This window comes from Camellia sinensis, chromosome 6, assembly GCF_055761805.1.
Source record: "Camellia sinensis isolate YWXY chromosome 6, ASM5576180v1, whole genome shotgun sequence".
Lineage (NCBI taxonomy): Eukaryota > Viridiplantae > Streptophyta > Magnoliopsida > Ericales > Theaceae > Camellia > Camellia sinensis.
In genome coordinates, this window is record NC_138966.1 from 129,987,656 (window position 1) to 130,000,609 (window position 12,954).

Sequence of the window (12,954 nt, forward strand, 5' to 3'; positions counted from 1 at the left end):
AACCAATCAATGTGTTTGGTTTCAATTTTCTGAATTCAGTTTTCAAAAAATTAAGTTTTTTATTTTTCGTATTTTTTTTATTTTTAGTGAATATTTTTGAAAATTTAATAATAATTTTTTATTTTTTTATATACACATTATTTAAATTTATCTAACTAGTAAAATATTTGTGAAGAAAAATTAATAAATATATAAAAATATGAATAACGTACTGAATTTTCGTATATATATATTGGTATTTAGTAAATTTTTTAAATATTTTTTTCATAAATATTATACTTTTTATGTATATTTATGTTAAATTTGTCTAAAAATTAAAAAAATAATTAAAAAATTAAAAAAATTCAATAAAAAAAATACGAAAAAAAAAAAATTCTACAAAGTCAATTCTGAAAATTGAAACCAACTGATAATTTTTTTTTTTTTTTGGTAGCGTTGGTAGCTACGCCTACGCGCACTGTGGAGCGCGCGAGCCTGGTTTCACTGAGAATTGAATTCGCGGTTGACGTGGAGCTGTGTCCGGCTCACACACATACACACACACTCCCATTCTCTTCGCAGCTTTTTTCTCATCTACCTCCTCTTCCCTCATGCACCATTTCTTCACAATTCGCTCACCTAAAAACCAACCCACGACAATTTTCAGTTCAGTTTTGTTCTCTCCGGATTTTGTCTTCCCTTTCCATGGATTCCCTCGAATCATCAACGCCCGCATCGGAAAATCCCTACACTCTGCTCTTCAAGGCCACCACGATGATACCCATTTCGCATTACGCATTGGGTCTTTTGATTGTCGGTGTTGTTTTTTTGTACAATTTCTTGGAGTTCCATTTCTTTGAAGATCTTGTATTCCGAGGAAGTCCGGTGACTCTGACGTACAATTCTTGCTCCGAGATTTATCAAGGCGTTGCCTCCAAGTGTCGAATTCTTCACGGAAGGTATCTAATTGTTAAAATTGTTTTTGTTTTTGGTTTTCTGTGATTTGGGTAGTAATGGGATGGTGCCCAATTTCAATTTTCATGGTTGTGAATTTGATGATTTGGGTTGTCATGAATTGGTGTGTTGGTACTTGAAATGGGAAGGTATTTGACGACGCCGTGGCTCTCGAGTCCTCATATTCAGACTACTTTCTTGAATTTCTTTGGAAGGCCTCCTGCTTTTTGCTACAGAAGGTGAGGAGTTGTTTTTCTGGTCTAAATTTTGTGTTTTTTTTTTAACAAGTTTAATCACATTGTAATAGTTGTTTATTGAATCACTTTTGAAAACAGCTTTGCCCAATTTGAAATTTTTACATAAGGAGTTTTTAGTATTGGTCTGGTTATGCTGAAAGGGGAGAATTGAAGAGGGGAATAATAAAGGAAGAAAGTCAATGGAGGAAATTATATGAAAGTAAACATATCAATGCGTTGCTGGTAATAGTGCGAGAATACACATATCAAGGAGTTGCTGGTAACATATCAAGGAGTTAGAATACACATTTATTTATGTTAAATAGTGCGAGAAATTACAACAGTACTCTTATTTTAGGAATGACATAAACTATAACAAAGGAGAAGATATTATGTTATGACCAAAAGCCTTACATTCATCTCACTTTTGAGGTTTCCATGCAACTTTCACTCAGATCTCATAAGGATTGCCATAGCTTGAATTCAATGGAAAAGACTTTGGCATGTTCAAATTATATTGGGTTACAACACAAACCTTTGCGAAGGTAAATCGATTATCAGATCGAGTATACGCATCAAGGTACAAAGGTGTACTAGTAACACTAGGTATGTACACAGTTCAAACTTTCGAGAGTAACATCATCAAGAATTATCTTCCATAATTTCGTAGCTTTTTGGTTAAGATGATGGAAATATAATCTCTTATCAATGAGGAAACCAACTAATGCATGTTCTCATTTCATAAATCAATTTTTGAAATCTCGATAGGCACTTTAAGTTTTCTATCTCACTCTAAATTTCTTTAGTTTCCCAATAACGTTCTCACCCTCTGATTGTTTCCTATAGAGAAAAAGTTAGAGTGAAACCATCTCACCTCACAAAAACAGACACCGAGTACAAGAAGGATACCCTAGAACTCAAACCCAAAACCATCAAATCCAAAATGTACCTTTTCCATTAGTTTTGGGGACTGCCATGCACGTCGATATGTATGGTTTCAGAAGGAAAAGAAGATGCTCATTCATGGAAGACACATTGAAGCTTTTGTTAGGATTTTCTTTTATCCTTTTCACTGATATGGAGCATCAATAGTCAATCACTAATATGGTCAACTATGAAGTACGGACACTTCAAAATAGGCGTCGTAGCGCTGTTGGACACGGGGACACGCCTGAGACACTTACGAGACACGTCAAATGATGTGTCCCTTTAATTTTATTATTTTTTTGCAGGAACATGCCGGGGACACGGGGATACGTGGGGGGAACACGGCTGGAACATGCCAAATGGCATGTGCCTTTAATTTTATTTTCTTTTTTTGCTAGGACACTCCGGGGACACTTTGGAGACACGCCGGGGACACGCGTGTACAAATATGGATAATCCATTAATTTGTTCAAATATAATGGTTTATATATATATATATATTATTTATCAAAAAAAAAATATATGTATATATATTTATATATTGAATTAATATTAGTTTTTATTAATTTTGATTATTTGTTAACATAATATTAAGCTACATAGCAAATATATATAAAAATAAATTTAAAAAAATAATAATAATTGCCGTATCCTGTGCCGTGTCCGTGTTCTCATTTTTTTTGAAATCACCGTGTCCCATGTCCGTGTCCGCGTCCGTGCTTCATAGATGGTCAGGATTGCAAGGTCATTATCTGGTGTGTGATAACATTGTGAATTACATTTCTCTCATGTTTAATTTGTTTTATTTTATAATCAATATTCATTTATCAACTTTCTTGTTTACATACTGCTTTCTCATTTCAGTTGTAAAAAAATGATATTCTTGTAAATTTAGTGGGCTACTTCTATCTGGCATCAACATGGATGTTCTGTGCCATTGTGTTTAATTTTTATTTTTCGGTTTCCAAATCTTTAGAACAACTTAGTGTTAAAAAGTATAAATATCACCTTTAGTCTTTGAAATATAATCTAGGCTTGTCTTCTAACAAGTACTTGTGTTTGTTCTCTCAGACAGATATTTCATACATCAGATGGCGGAACAATTGCTTTGGATTGGCTAATGAGTTCCGATGGTAATGCAAAAATATAACCTTAGTGTGTTTGTTGCATGAGAAGCTTATGTTCCAATGTGCCTGGCTGTATATGCATATGTAATTGATTAGCTGCCTGCATGAGCATGTTGATTAACAATATTTTTCAATATGATAGTGATGTATGACTAGTGACTAACAAATGTAGTCAACCTTAATGTTCTCTGACTTATGTACCCATTTATTACACAGTTTCAGGAGATGCTATATACAGGAATAGTTCTATTTCTAAAGATGACACAACCCCTATTATGGTAGTGATACCTGGTTTAACAAGTGATTCTACTTCCCCCGTAAGTACTTCTATAACCGTTAACCTATTCCTATACATGTCTTGAAGTCTCCTGATGTTGCTATGGTGTTTTGGGGAATTTAATTTTCAGTATGTTATTTTCTTATGGCTGTGCTTTTGTTAACTTGGTCTTTATTATGGGTTGGTTTCTAGTGTATGAACAATAATGAGAATACGAAGTAGCTGAAGCAAAAGAAAGATGAGAAAAAAAGGCACTAGAATATTAGTGAGAGAGTTAGGGTTCTCTCCCCTGAATCTCTTATTTATACTTGCTCCATCAATATTATGAAAATATGCTCCATACACACAAAACATATAAATAAAAGAGTGAATATCCTCACTCAAGCTGGTATGAAGATATCACACCACACGTGCCTACCCTGGTTAGGATATTATGAAACACTTGATACTGCTTTGGTAAGATGTGAAAAAATTGATCTACAGTCTTAACATAGGATAGTTGAAACTCAAAATTCAAATCGATAATTCAAGAGGGATTTGGAAGTCAATAAATTGGGTAAAAAGGAAGAGAAGTTTACATTGCTCTACTTGTTGATTACATGTTAGATCAATAATATTGCCTCACTTAATTAGAACCAGTCAGAATCCAACTTTGTTGACCTTTTGTCATTTTTGCAATATTGCAGTACATAAAGCATATTGCGTTCAATACAGCGAAACGTGGATGGAACGTTGTCGTTGGCAACCACAGAGGATTGGGTGGCATTTCTGTCACTGTAAGTCTTTTGTTAGTTGAAGGTTTTTTCGTACACTCTCCAGTTTGAGATAATCAAATGTTGCAGTTTCGTTTTCTTTTAACATGCTGGAGAGTCATTCTTCACTCATTCTTCATAAAACTTTGATTGTAATTATTTTCATCTTGCTCCTGCAGAAAAGTAAATTATTGTAAGCTCTTTGCAATGATATTTTTGCTGTACTTTTTAAGTTCATATCTATGGGCTTTTTCTTTTAGCACTGTGGTGAGATGGGAAACTAATTTTACTTGAGGTGAAATTAGAAGAAATGATTAGCCCTGGTGTCCCAGTTTTCGTTTTTTCTAACTTCACCCTATTTTGTTATTATTTCTTCTGTGTGTGTATGTGTGTGTGCATGGATTTCTTGGTTAAGTGATCGTTCCTTTGCCCCACATTCATTGGTTGTATGTAAAGACAAGGTATTGGATGCATCTTAGCAATGACTGCATATACGAATTACTTCATGTGGTTGCCTATTGAAATAGAGGCTTTGGAATATATAAATATGCAGACTCTGCGGAGTCTTTTGTCTCTTTGATTTGTTCAGTAGATTTAAATTGATATGGTTTATACTGTCCCCAACAGCTCATTCTAAAACAGCTTGATGGAAAACAACTAAAAACATTACATACACTTTTTGCTGGAAATTTGTATTAATGTATATAATATGATAGTGGTGTTGGTGAAGGATAGTGGCATGTATAGAATATGATAGTGGTGTTGGTGGTAGATAGTGGCATGTATATAATATGATAGTGGTGTTGGTGAAGGATAGTGGCATGTATAGAATATGATAGTGGTGTTGGTGGTAGATAGTGGCATGTATATAATATGATAGTGGTAGATAGTGGTAATATATAATATGTAAGTGGCATATAATGGGTTATAATGATGTTTGTAATATCTCCTATATAAGGAGTGTCATTTGGTCTTGTAAGATAAGAAGTTTTGAATATAACAGAAATATATTCCTTCTTCCTCATATTTTCGGAGTTCTTCTCCCTCATATTTTCTAAGTTGGTATCAGAGCAACAAAAAACACAGCAGCCCTAAAACCGTCATAGCCATGTCGGAAGTCACGTCCGAAACCACTTCAACCCCTGCCGCTGCCATTCCGGTGAAAACGTCCAACTCTCACTCTGTCCAAATCACCACCATCCGCCTAAATGGTGATAATTTTCTCCGCTGGTCACAATCTGTCCGGATGTATATCCGTGGGCAAGGAAAGATCGGTTACATCACTGGTGAGAAGAAGGCTCCTGCTGTTAATGATCCGCTGTTCGACAGTTGGGACGCTGAAAACTCCATGGTTATGACATGGTTGGTCAATTCCATGGAGGAGGATATAAGCTCTAATTACATGTGCTATACTACTGCACAAGAATTGTGGGATAATGTTAGTCAGATGTATTCTGACCTAGGAAATCAATCTCAAGTTTTCGAATTAACTTTGAAGTTGGGAGAGATTCGTCAAGGAGATGATTCCGTCACCAAATATTTCAATTCGTTGAAAAGGTTGTGGCAGGATCTTGACATCTTCAACACATACGAATGGAAATCGGTTGACGACTGCAACCACCACAAGAAAACTGTGGAAGACAGCCGTATTTACAAGTTTCTTGCCGGCCTCAACATTGAGTTCGATGAAGTGCGAGGAAGAATTATTGGCAGACCTCCTCTCCCATCCATTGGCGAAGTATTTGCCGAAATCAGAAGGGAAGAGAGCCGAAGGAGCGTCATGCTTAAGAAAAAAGGTACTGGTGAATCAATTGAAATTTCTGCTTTAATTAGCGATGCTGCGGCCAACAAGGCTGCAAATTACCAGCGCAGGTTTGATGATAAGCCACGGGTCTGGTGTGATTTTTGCAACAAGCCTCGCCATACACGCGAAACGTGTTGGAAGATCCATGGCAAACCTGTCAACTGGAAAAGCAGCAAACAAGGAGAGAAAAATCGTGGCTTTCCTACCGCTAATGAAGTCGATTCAGGTCCCTTCAACAAAGAGCAGATTGATCAACTCTTAAAGCTGATAAAATCCAACTCCTCATCCGGTACTCCTAGTGTTTTGTTGGCACAAACAGGTAGAAATCCTAAAGCCTTCTCTTGCCTAAACTTCTCTCCGTGGATCATAGATTCCGGTGCCTCCGATCACATGACTAGTTTTTCCCATTTGTTTAGTACCTATTTCCCTTGTTCTGGTCATGACAAAATCAGAATAGCCGATGGTAGTTTTTCACCTATTGCAGGAAAAGGATTTATTAAACTAACTGAGAAAATTAATCTCAATGCTGTTCTTCACGTCCCCAACTTAGCCTGTAACCTTTTGTCTGTCAGTAAACTATCTAAGGATTCTAATTGTCGTGTTACATTTTTTGAATCCCATTGTGAATTTCAGGACCAGAACTCGGGGATGATGATTGGGCGTGCTAGGATGCTTGAAGGTCTTTACTACTTTGATGAAGTACCTGTTAGTAATAAAAAAGCTCAGAGCTTTAATAGTACTAGTTCAATCTCTGTTCAAGAAAAAATAATGCTATGGCACTATAGGCTAGGACATCCTAGTTTTCTTTATCTGAAACATTTATTTTCAGAATTATTTAAAGGGATTGATTGTTCTTCTTTTCATTGTGAAAGTTGCATTTTTGCAAAATTTCATCGCTCTACTTATTTGCCAAAACCTTACCAGGCTTCCAAACCTTTTTATTTGATTCATAGTGATGTTTGGGGCCCTTCTAAAATCACTACTCTTTCTGGTAAAAAATGGTTTGTTACATTTATTGATGACCATACCCGCTTATGTTGGATTTATTTGATGAATAAAAAATCTGACGTGAAAAATTTATTCACAAATTTTTACAATATGATTGAAAACCAATTTCAAACCAAAATTGGTATTTTACATTCTGATAATGGAACAGAATATTTCAATGAGCAGTTGGGTGAGTTTTTGAAAAAAAAGGGGATTTTTCATCAATCTACATGTCGGGATACCCCTCAACAAAATGGCATTGCAGAACGAAAAAATAAACATCTACTTGAAGTAGCACGTGCTATAATGTTTTACATGCATGTTCCTAAATATTTATGGGGTGAAGCAATTTTAACAACCTCTTATTTGATAAACAGGATGCCTACAAAGGTGTTAACATACAAAACACCTTTTGATTGTCTCAAAACTTTTTTTCCTGACACGAGGTTGTTTTCTGATTTACCCGCCAAAATTTTTGGATGTACTGCCTATGTTCATGTTCCCAGTCAATTTCGTTCAAAACTTGACCCCCGTGCTATAAAATGTGTTTTTTTGGGTTATTCCTCAAACAAAAAGGGGTATAAGTGTTTCGATCCTCAAACCAAGAAATTTCATGTGAGTATAGATGTGTCATTTGTGGAAACAAAATCCTATTTCCCCAACACTTCTCTTCAGGGGGAGACAAGTGGAGTAGAAGATCGTTTTTGGGATATTTCTATCCCGCTCCCCAATGTCATTTATCCTACACAAAAACCACATCTGTCTGATAATGATCACTTAGGAGAACCAAGTTCTATGGTGCCTAGTCAAGAAGATTCTTGTTTAGGGGGAGAAGTACTACAAAATGATCTAAATCCTGAGTTTCAGGTTTATACTAGGAAGCGATTTCATCTGAGGAATAATGACCCGAATGTCCATCCTAATGACCCGAATGTCCACCCGAGTTCTGGCATCGAAATTTTAGGTAATCCTATTCTTTCTATTTCCGACCTTGATGTTCCTATAGCAATTAGGAAAGGTGTCCGAAATTGCATTAAACATCCTATTGCAAATTACCTCTCTTATCAAAGACTGTCTAAAAACCATAGAGCTTTTACATCTAGGATTTCACACTTGTTTGTTCCAAGGAATATACAGGAAGCATTGGATGATCCGAATTGGAAATTAGCAGTCATGGAGGAGATGAATGCTTTAAGGAGAAGTGGTACTTGGGAGATAGTTGATCTACCCAAAGACAAGAAAACAGTTGGGTGTAAATGGGTGTTTACGATAAAATGTAACGCAGATGGAAGCATTGAGAGATACAAGGCGAGACTGGTGGCTAAAGGCTTCACTCAAACTTATGGGATCGACTATCAGGAGACGTTTGCTCCTGTTGCTAAAATAAATTCCATCAGAGTACTGTTATCTCTTGCAGTAAATTCAGATTGGCCTCTACATCAACTTGACATTAAAAATGCATTTCTCAATGGTGATCTTGAAGAGGAGGTGTTCATGAGCCTACCGCCGGGATTTGAGCAGAGACTTGGAAGCGACAGAGTATGCAGATTGAACAAGTCATTATACGGACTCAAACAATCACCAAGAGCGTGGTTTGAACGCTTTGGGAAGGCAGTTATCAGTTGTGGCTTCTCGCAGAGTCAAGCAGATCACACAATATTTTATAAACATTCAAAAAACAGTAAAATTACAATTTTGATTGTTTATGTTGATGACATCATTTTAACTGGTAATGATGAAGCAGAGTTAGCAGCCCTCAAAGAGAAACTCGCAAAAGAATTTCACATTAAGGATCTGGGAGCCCTCAAGTATTTCCTCGGAATGGAATTTGCAAGATCCAAGGAAGGTATATTCGTTAATCAGAGAAAATATGTTCTTGATCTCCTTGGAGAAACAGGTATGCTTGGTTGTAAGATGGTGGAGACTCCGATCGAGCCTAACTTGAAGTTACAAGCTGCTAAGGCTGAAGAAGTCAAAGAGAGGGAACAATATCAGCGACTTGTAGGGAAATTGATTTACTTGTCTCATACGCGGCCTGATATTGCCTTTGCAGTCAGCATGGTAAGTCAGTTCATGCACTCACCAGGGGCAGAGCACTTTGAGGCCGTTTATAAGATCTTAAGATATTTGAAAGGAACTCCAGGGAGAGGCTTACTGTTCAAGAAACATGGGCATCTTCAAGTTGAAGTATACACAGATGCAGACTGGGCAGGAAGTGTTACAGACAGGAGATCAACATCCGGATACTGTTCCTTTGTAGGTGGGAACCTAGTTACATGGCGGAGTAAAAAACAGAATGTGGTAGCTAGAAGTAGTGCAGAAGCAGAGTTCAGAGCTGTTGCCCATGGAATCTGTGAAGTAATGTGGATTAAAAGAATTCTTGAAGAATTAAAGCTTTCTCACCCGACACCTATGAAGGTCTATTGTGACAACAAAGCAGCTATATCTATAGCTCATAATCCAGTTCTACATGATCGCACAAAACATATAGAAGTGGATAAACATTTCATCAAGGAGAAAATCAATGCTGGCATAATCTGTATGACCTACCCTTCCAACAGGTGAACAATTAGCTGATGTGCTAACGAAGGGACTACACAAGAAGCAATTTGATAAGCTGACTAGCAAGCTGGCTATGGAAGATATCTTCAAACCAGCTTGAGGGGGAATGCTGGAAATTTGTGTTAATGTATATAATATGATAGTGGTGTTGGTGAAGGATAGTGGCATGTATAGAATATGATAGTGGTGTTGGTGGTAGATAGTGGCATGTATATAATATGATAGTGGTAGATAGTGGTAATATATAATATGTAAGTGGCATATAATGGGTTATAATGATGTTTGTAATATCTCCTATATAAGGAGTGTCATTTGGTCTTGTAAGATAAGAAGTTTTGAATATAACAGAAATATATTCCTTCTTCCTCATATTTTCGGAGTTCTTCTTCCTCATATTTTCTAAGTCTTTTCTAGAAATGAGTCTCATGAAAAACATAATATGATGGGTATGTCTAATATATCTCCGGCTACGTGGTACTGACTAGTTTTGTTTCTGGCTTGTTTGTTTATTGGTCTGCGAGTTATTTCCTTAAAATTGAATGTTATTAGCTTTGGCTGAAAATTAGTGTACAACTGGCTCACAATCTGTGCAGTCCGATTGCTTTTACAATGCTGGTTGGACTGAGGATACAAGGGAAGTTATTCATTATCTCCATCATGAATATGCTAAGGCTCCCCTATTTGCTGTTGGAACTAGTATCGGTGCTAACATTCTGGTATGTTGTGATTGCTGGATCTGTTTCATACCTCATATATTTGAGTTTGACTTTGAATGTTTCAAGTTATTCTCTTAAAATATTTCATTAGTTTTTCATTTTTATATTCTACAGGAATACCATGGCCAAACATAGTAGAAAGTATCAAGATACAGGATCTTATCAACCTAGACATACGTGTACAAACCAAAAGATTTTACATGCTTATTTTGAAATATGTAGCCAAACAAAAGCTTGGCACTAGAGATATGCCAAGCTACTATATCTGTAATTGCTTGTGGTTGTCACAGAATAGCAACACAAAAATGACTCTGTAACCATCTTTATGGAGAAGAATAAGCCAGATCCTTGTTTATTCCTTGTGAGCTGAAAACAAGACTGAGACAATCAGTATATTACATCTAATGCTCGTTGTCCCAGCTTTTACCCATTTACTGAATTCCAAACTTCTTCATGTAAGGAATTCATGGCTTCAACCAAAGTAAATTTTGCCTCAACTTTTGTCCCATACTTTGAGCAGCCACAAAGCCTTTCCCTATATATGCCGTTAGTGTTAGGACTTGAATAGGTTCTTAATTTGCTAGTTCAAGTCAATCACTGTATTGAACTCGAGGGGAAACTCTTTAGTTGATTGTATGGCTGCCCATGACTTTAGGATCTTTTTCAATCAAGTGTAGGTGTACTATGATAAGTCTAGGTTGATCAACAGGTTACACCTATCATCACATAAGCTTCTATTTAGGTGTTTTAACTGGTTGAGACAAGCTACCGGGCAATCCAGGAATAAAAAGGAATTTGATTCCTTGATCAGAATGAATTCCTAGTGAAGTTCTGAACCGGAGTATTTAAGACAATTTCAGTTAAAGAAAATATGCTTAATGGATTTTTCCTACGTATGATATAGAAATTCTTGCTTTAGTATGTGTGGGGATATATTTTCTGAGTATCAACACGTGGCTAAGGCGACGCCGACGTTTCAGCCGAGGTGTCACGTGTCCTGGTCATGACGCCGAGGTTATCTCAGCGAGGCCGAGGTTACCTTCGAAGATATCGGAATCCGAGATAAACGGATAAAGCACAAGAAGTCCTAGAATGAGAGAAGACTTCAGTTTGGATAAAGATAAGACTCTTAGAGGGTTTATCCTAATCCTACTGGGAGTTCAAGATTAGCAGTAATCCTAAGTCCATTAGAGCTAGGCTTCTATTGGGACAAGGATTGAGTTAGCTATAAAAGAGAGGCACCTCCGTGGGTCTAAGGTACGCAATTTATGTTATGAATAGTGAATTTAGCACTATTGATTAACTTTGAGAGATATACTGACTTGATCGTCGGAGTGCTCCCGGGTGGACAAACCATCGCCGAAATCTTCTCTTTCTGTTGCAGGTTAGCCAAGTGTCATCTATTCTGCCAGTGTTCTCCAGCTGAATACTGAGTTGGGCAGTGTGATCGGAAAATCACTCACACAATTTGGCGCTGTCTGTGGGAAAGAAAGGAAAATAGATGGCCAGTAACGGACAGAAGGAAAAGATTGGGAATGACACTCCTGCTGGGAGTGGGAGACCTATTGACCTTGATATCACAGGAGACGAGTGCAACGCAGAAACTCGTGACCAGAATCACGGAGTGAAAGACGTCGGCCAGACTGGCGACGCACCAAAGAAACCATATCGAAGTGGCTACTACAACGAGGACGACCTCTAGGTATGGAAGGATAGGTGCCTGCGGAGAGACGAAGAGGTAAAAGAGATGACAAACAAATTGGCAGACCTACAGTCGGTCGTCAATTTCATGATTCAAAATAACGTCATGCAGCCACTGTTCCCGCTGCAAGACACGCCGATTCCAGCGGCCAATGCCTAGAAGGGAGGGCAGAAAACAATCCTCATAGCCCCTCAGCACAACGGGAGTGAAAGATACTCTCACCGACCTTCTAGGGAAGTCGGACGAAGAGAGTCAAGAAGAGAAGAATCACGGAGGACACATCGCACAAAGGAGGCAGACCCCAAAGGACATCGGCATGTTCAGGGGCAGGCACTGTGCTTCGACACAACTCATGGAGAAGGGTCGAAAAGGACTCACCACGAACCTGAAAATAGCGCACCAAAAAGATTGAAAGCAGGAGAAAGCCGAGCTCCTGGGCGGACAAAGGAGGACTTAAGAGATTACCTCAAGAGGAAGCAACAGAATGCCTACGTCGAGGTAACCTTCCCAGATAAGCCGAGGACACCATTCTCGGTGGAATTAGACAGGTTTGAGGCACTGAAGAGATTTAGTATGCCTAGGTTTTAAATATACGATGGTAAGTCAAACCCCAACTTCCACGTTGGACTATATTTGAACTCAATGGCATTGTATAGTGGGAACGAGCCGTTGCTCTGCAAAGTGTTCCCTTCATCCTTTGGGGAGATTGCATCAGATTGGTTCCACAAACTACCGAAGGGAAGCGTGAAGACTTGGGAAGGCTTGGCCGAGATGTTTGTGGCCAGGTTCGTGACAAACAAGCTGCAGCCATTAAGGGTGGACGCATTGATGGCTCTGAAGATCAGCAAGGATGAAGGCCTTAGGACCTATGCAAAAAGATACTATGAGGTGTTCAATCGAATACCCAAATGTAATCAAGAGGTGGCGGTCG

General features: G+C 37.9%; 1 protein-coding gene across 2 annotated transcripts in view; it reads left to right on the plus strand.

Moving 5' to 3' along the window:
* Positions 1 to 412: 412 nt before the first annotated feature.
* Positions 413 to 12,954, plus strand: part of LOC114295068 (alpha/beta-Hydrolases superfamily protein) — a 29,376-nt gene continuing 16,834 nt past the window's right edge. The window contains exons 1-6 of one of the 2 annotated variants that reach the window (XM_082874743.1): positions 413 to 938; positions 1,083 to 1,172; positions 3,168 to 3,229; positions 3,440 to 3,540; positions 4,187 to 4,276; positions 10,199 to 10,321. In XM_082874743.1, the coding sequence (XP_082730869.1) occupies positions 685 to 938; positions 1,083 to 1,172; positions 3,168 to 3,229; positions 3,440 to 3,540; positions 4,187 to 4,276; positions 10,199 to 10,321 (720 nt within the window). In that variant the 5' untranslated portion in view covers positions 413 to 684. The remainder of the gene's footprint in view (positions 939 to 1,082; positions 1,173 to 3,167; positions 3,230 to 3,439; positions 3,541 to 4,186; positions 4,277 to 10,198; positions 10,322 to 12,954) is intronic. The other variant, XM_082874744.1, reaches the window with a different exon arrangement.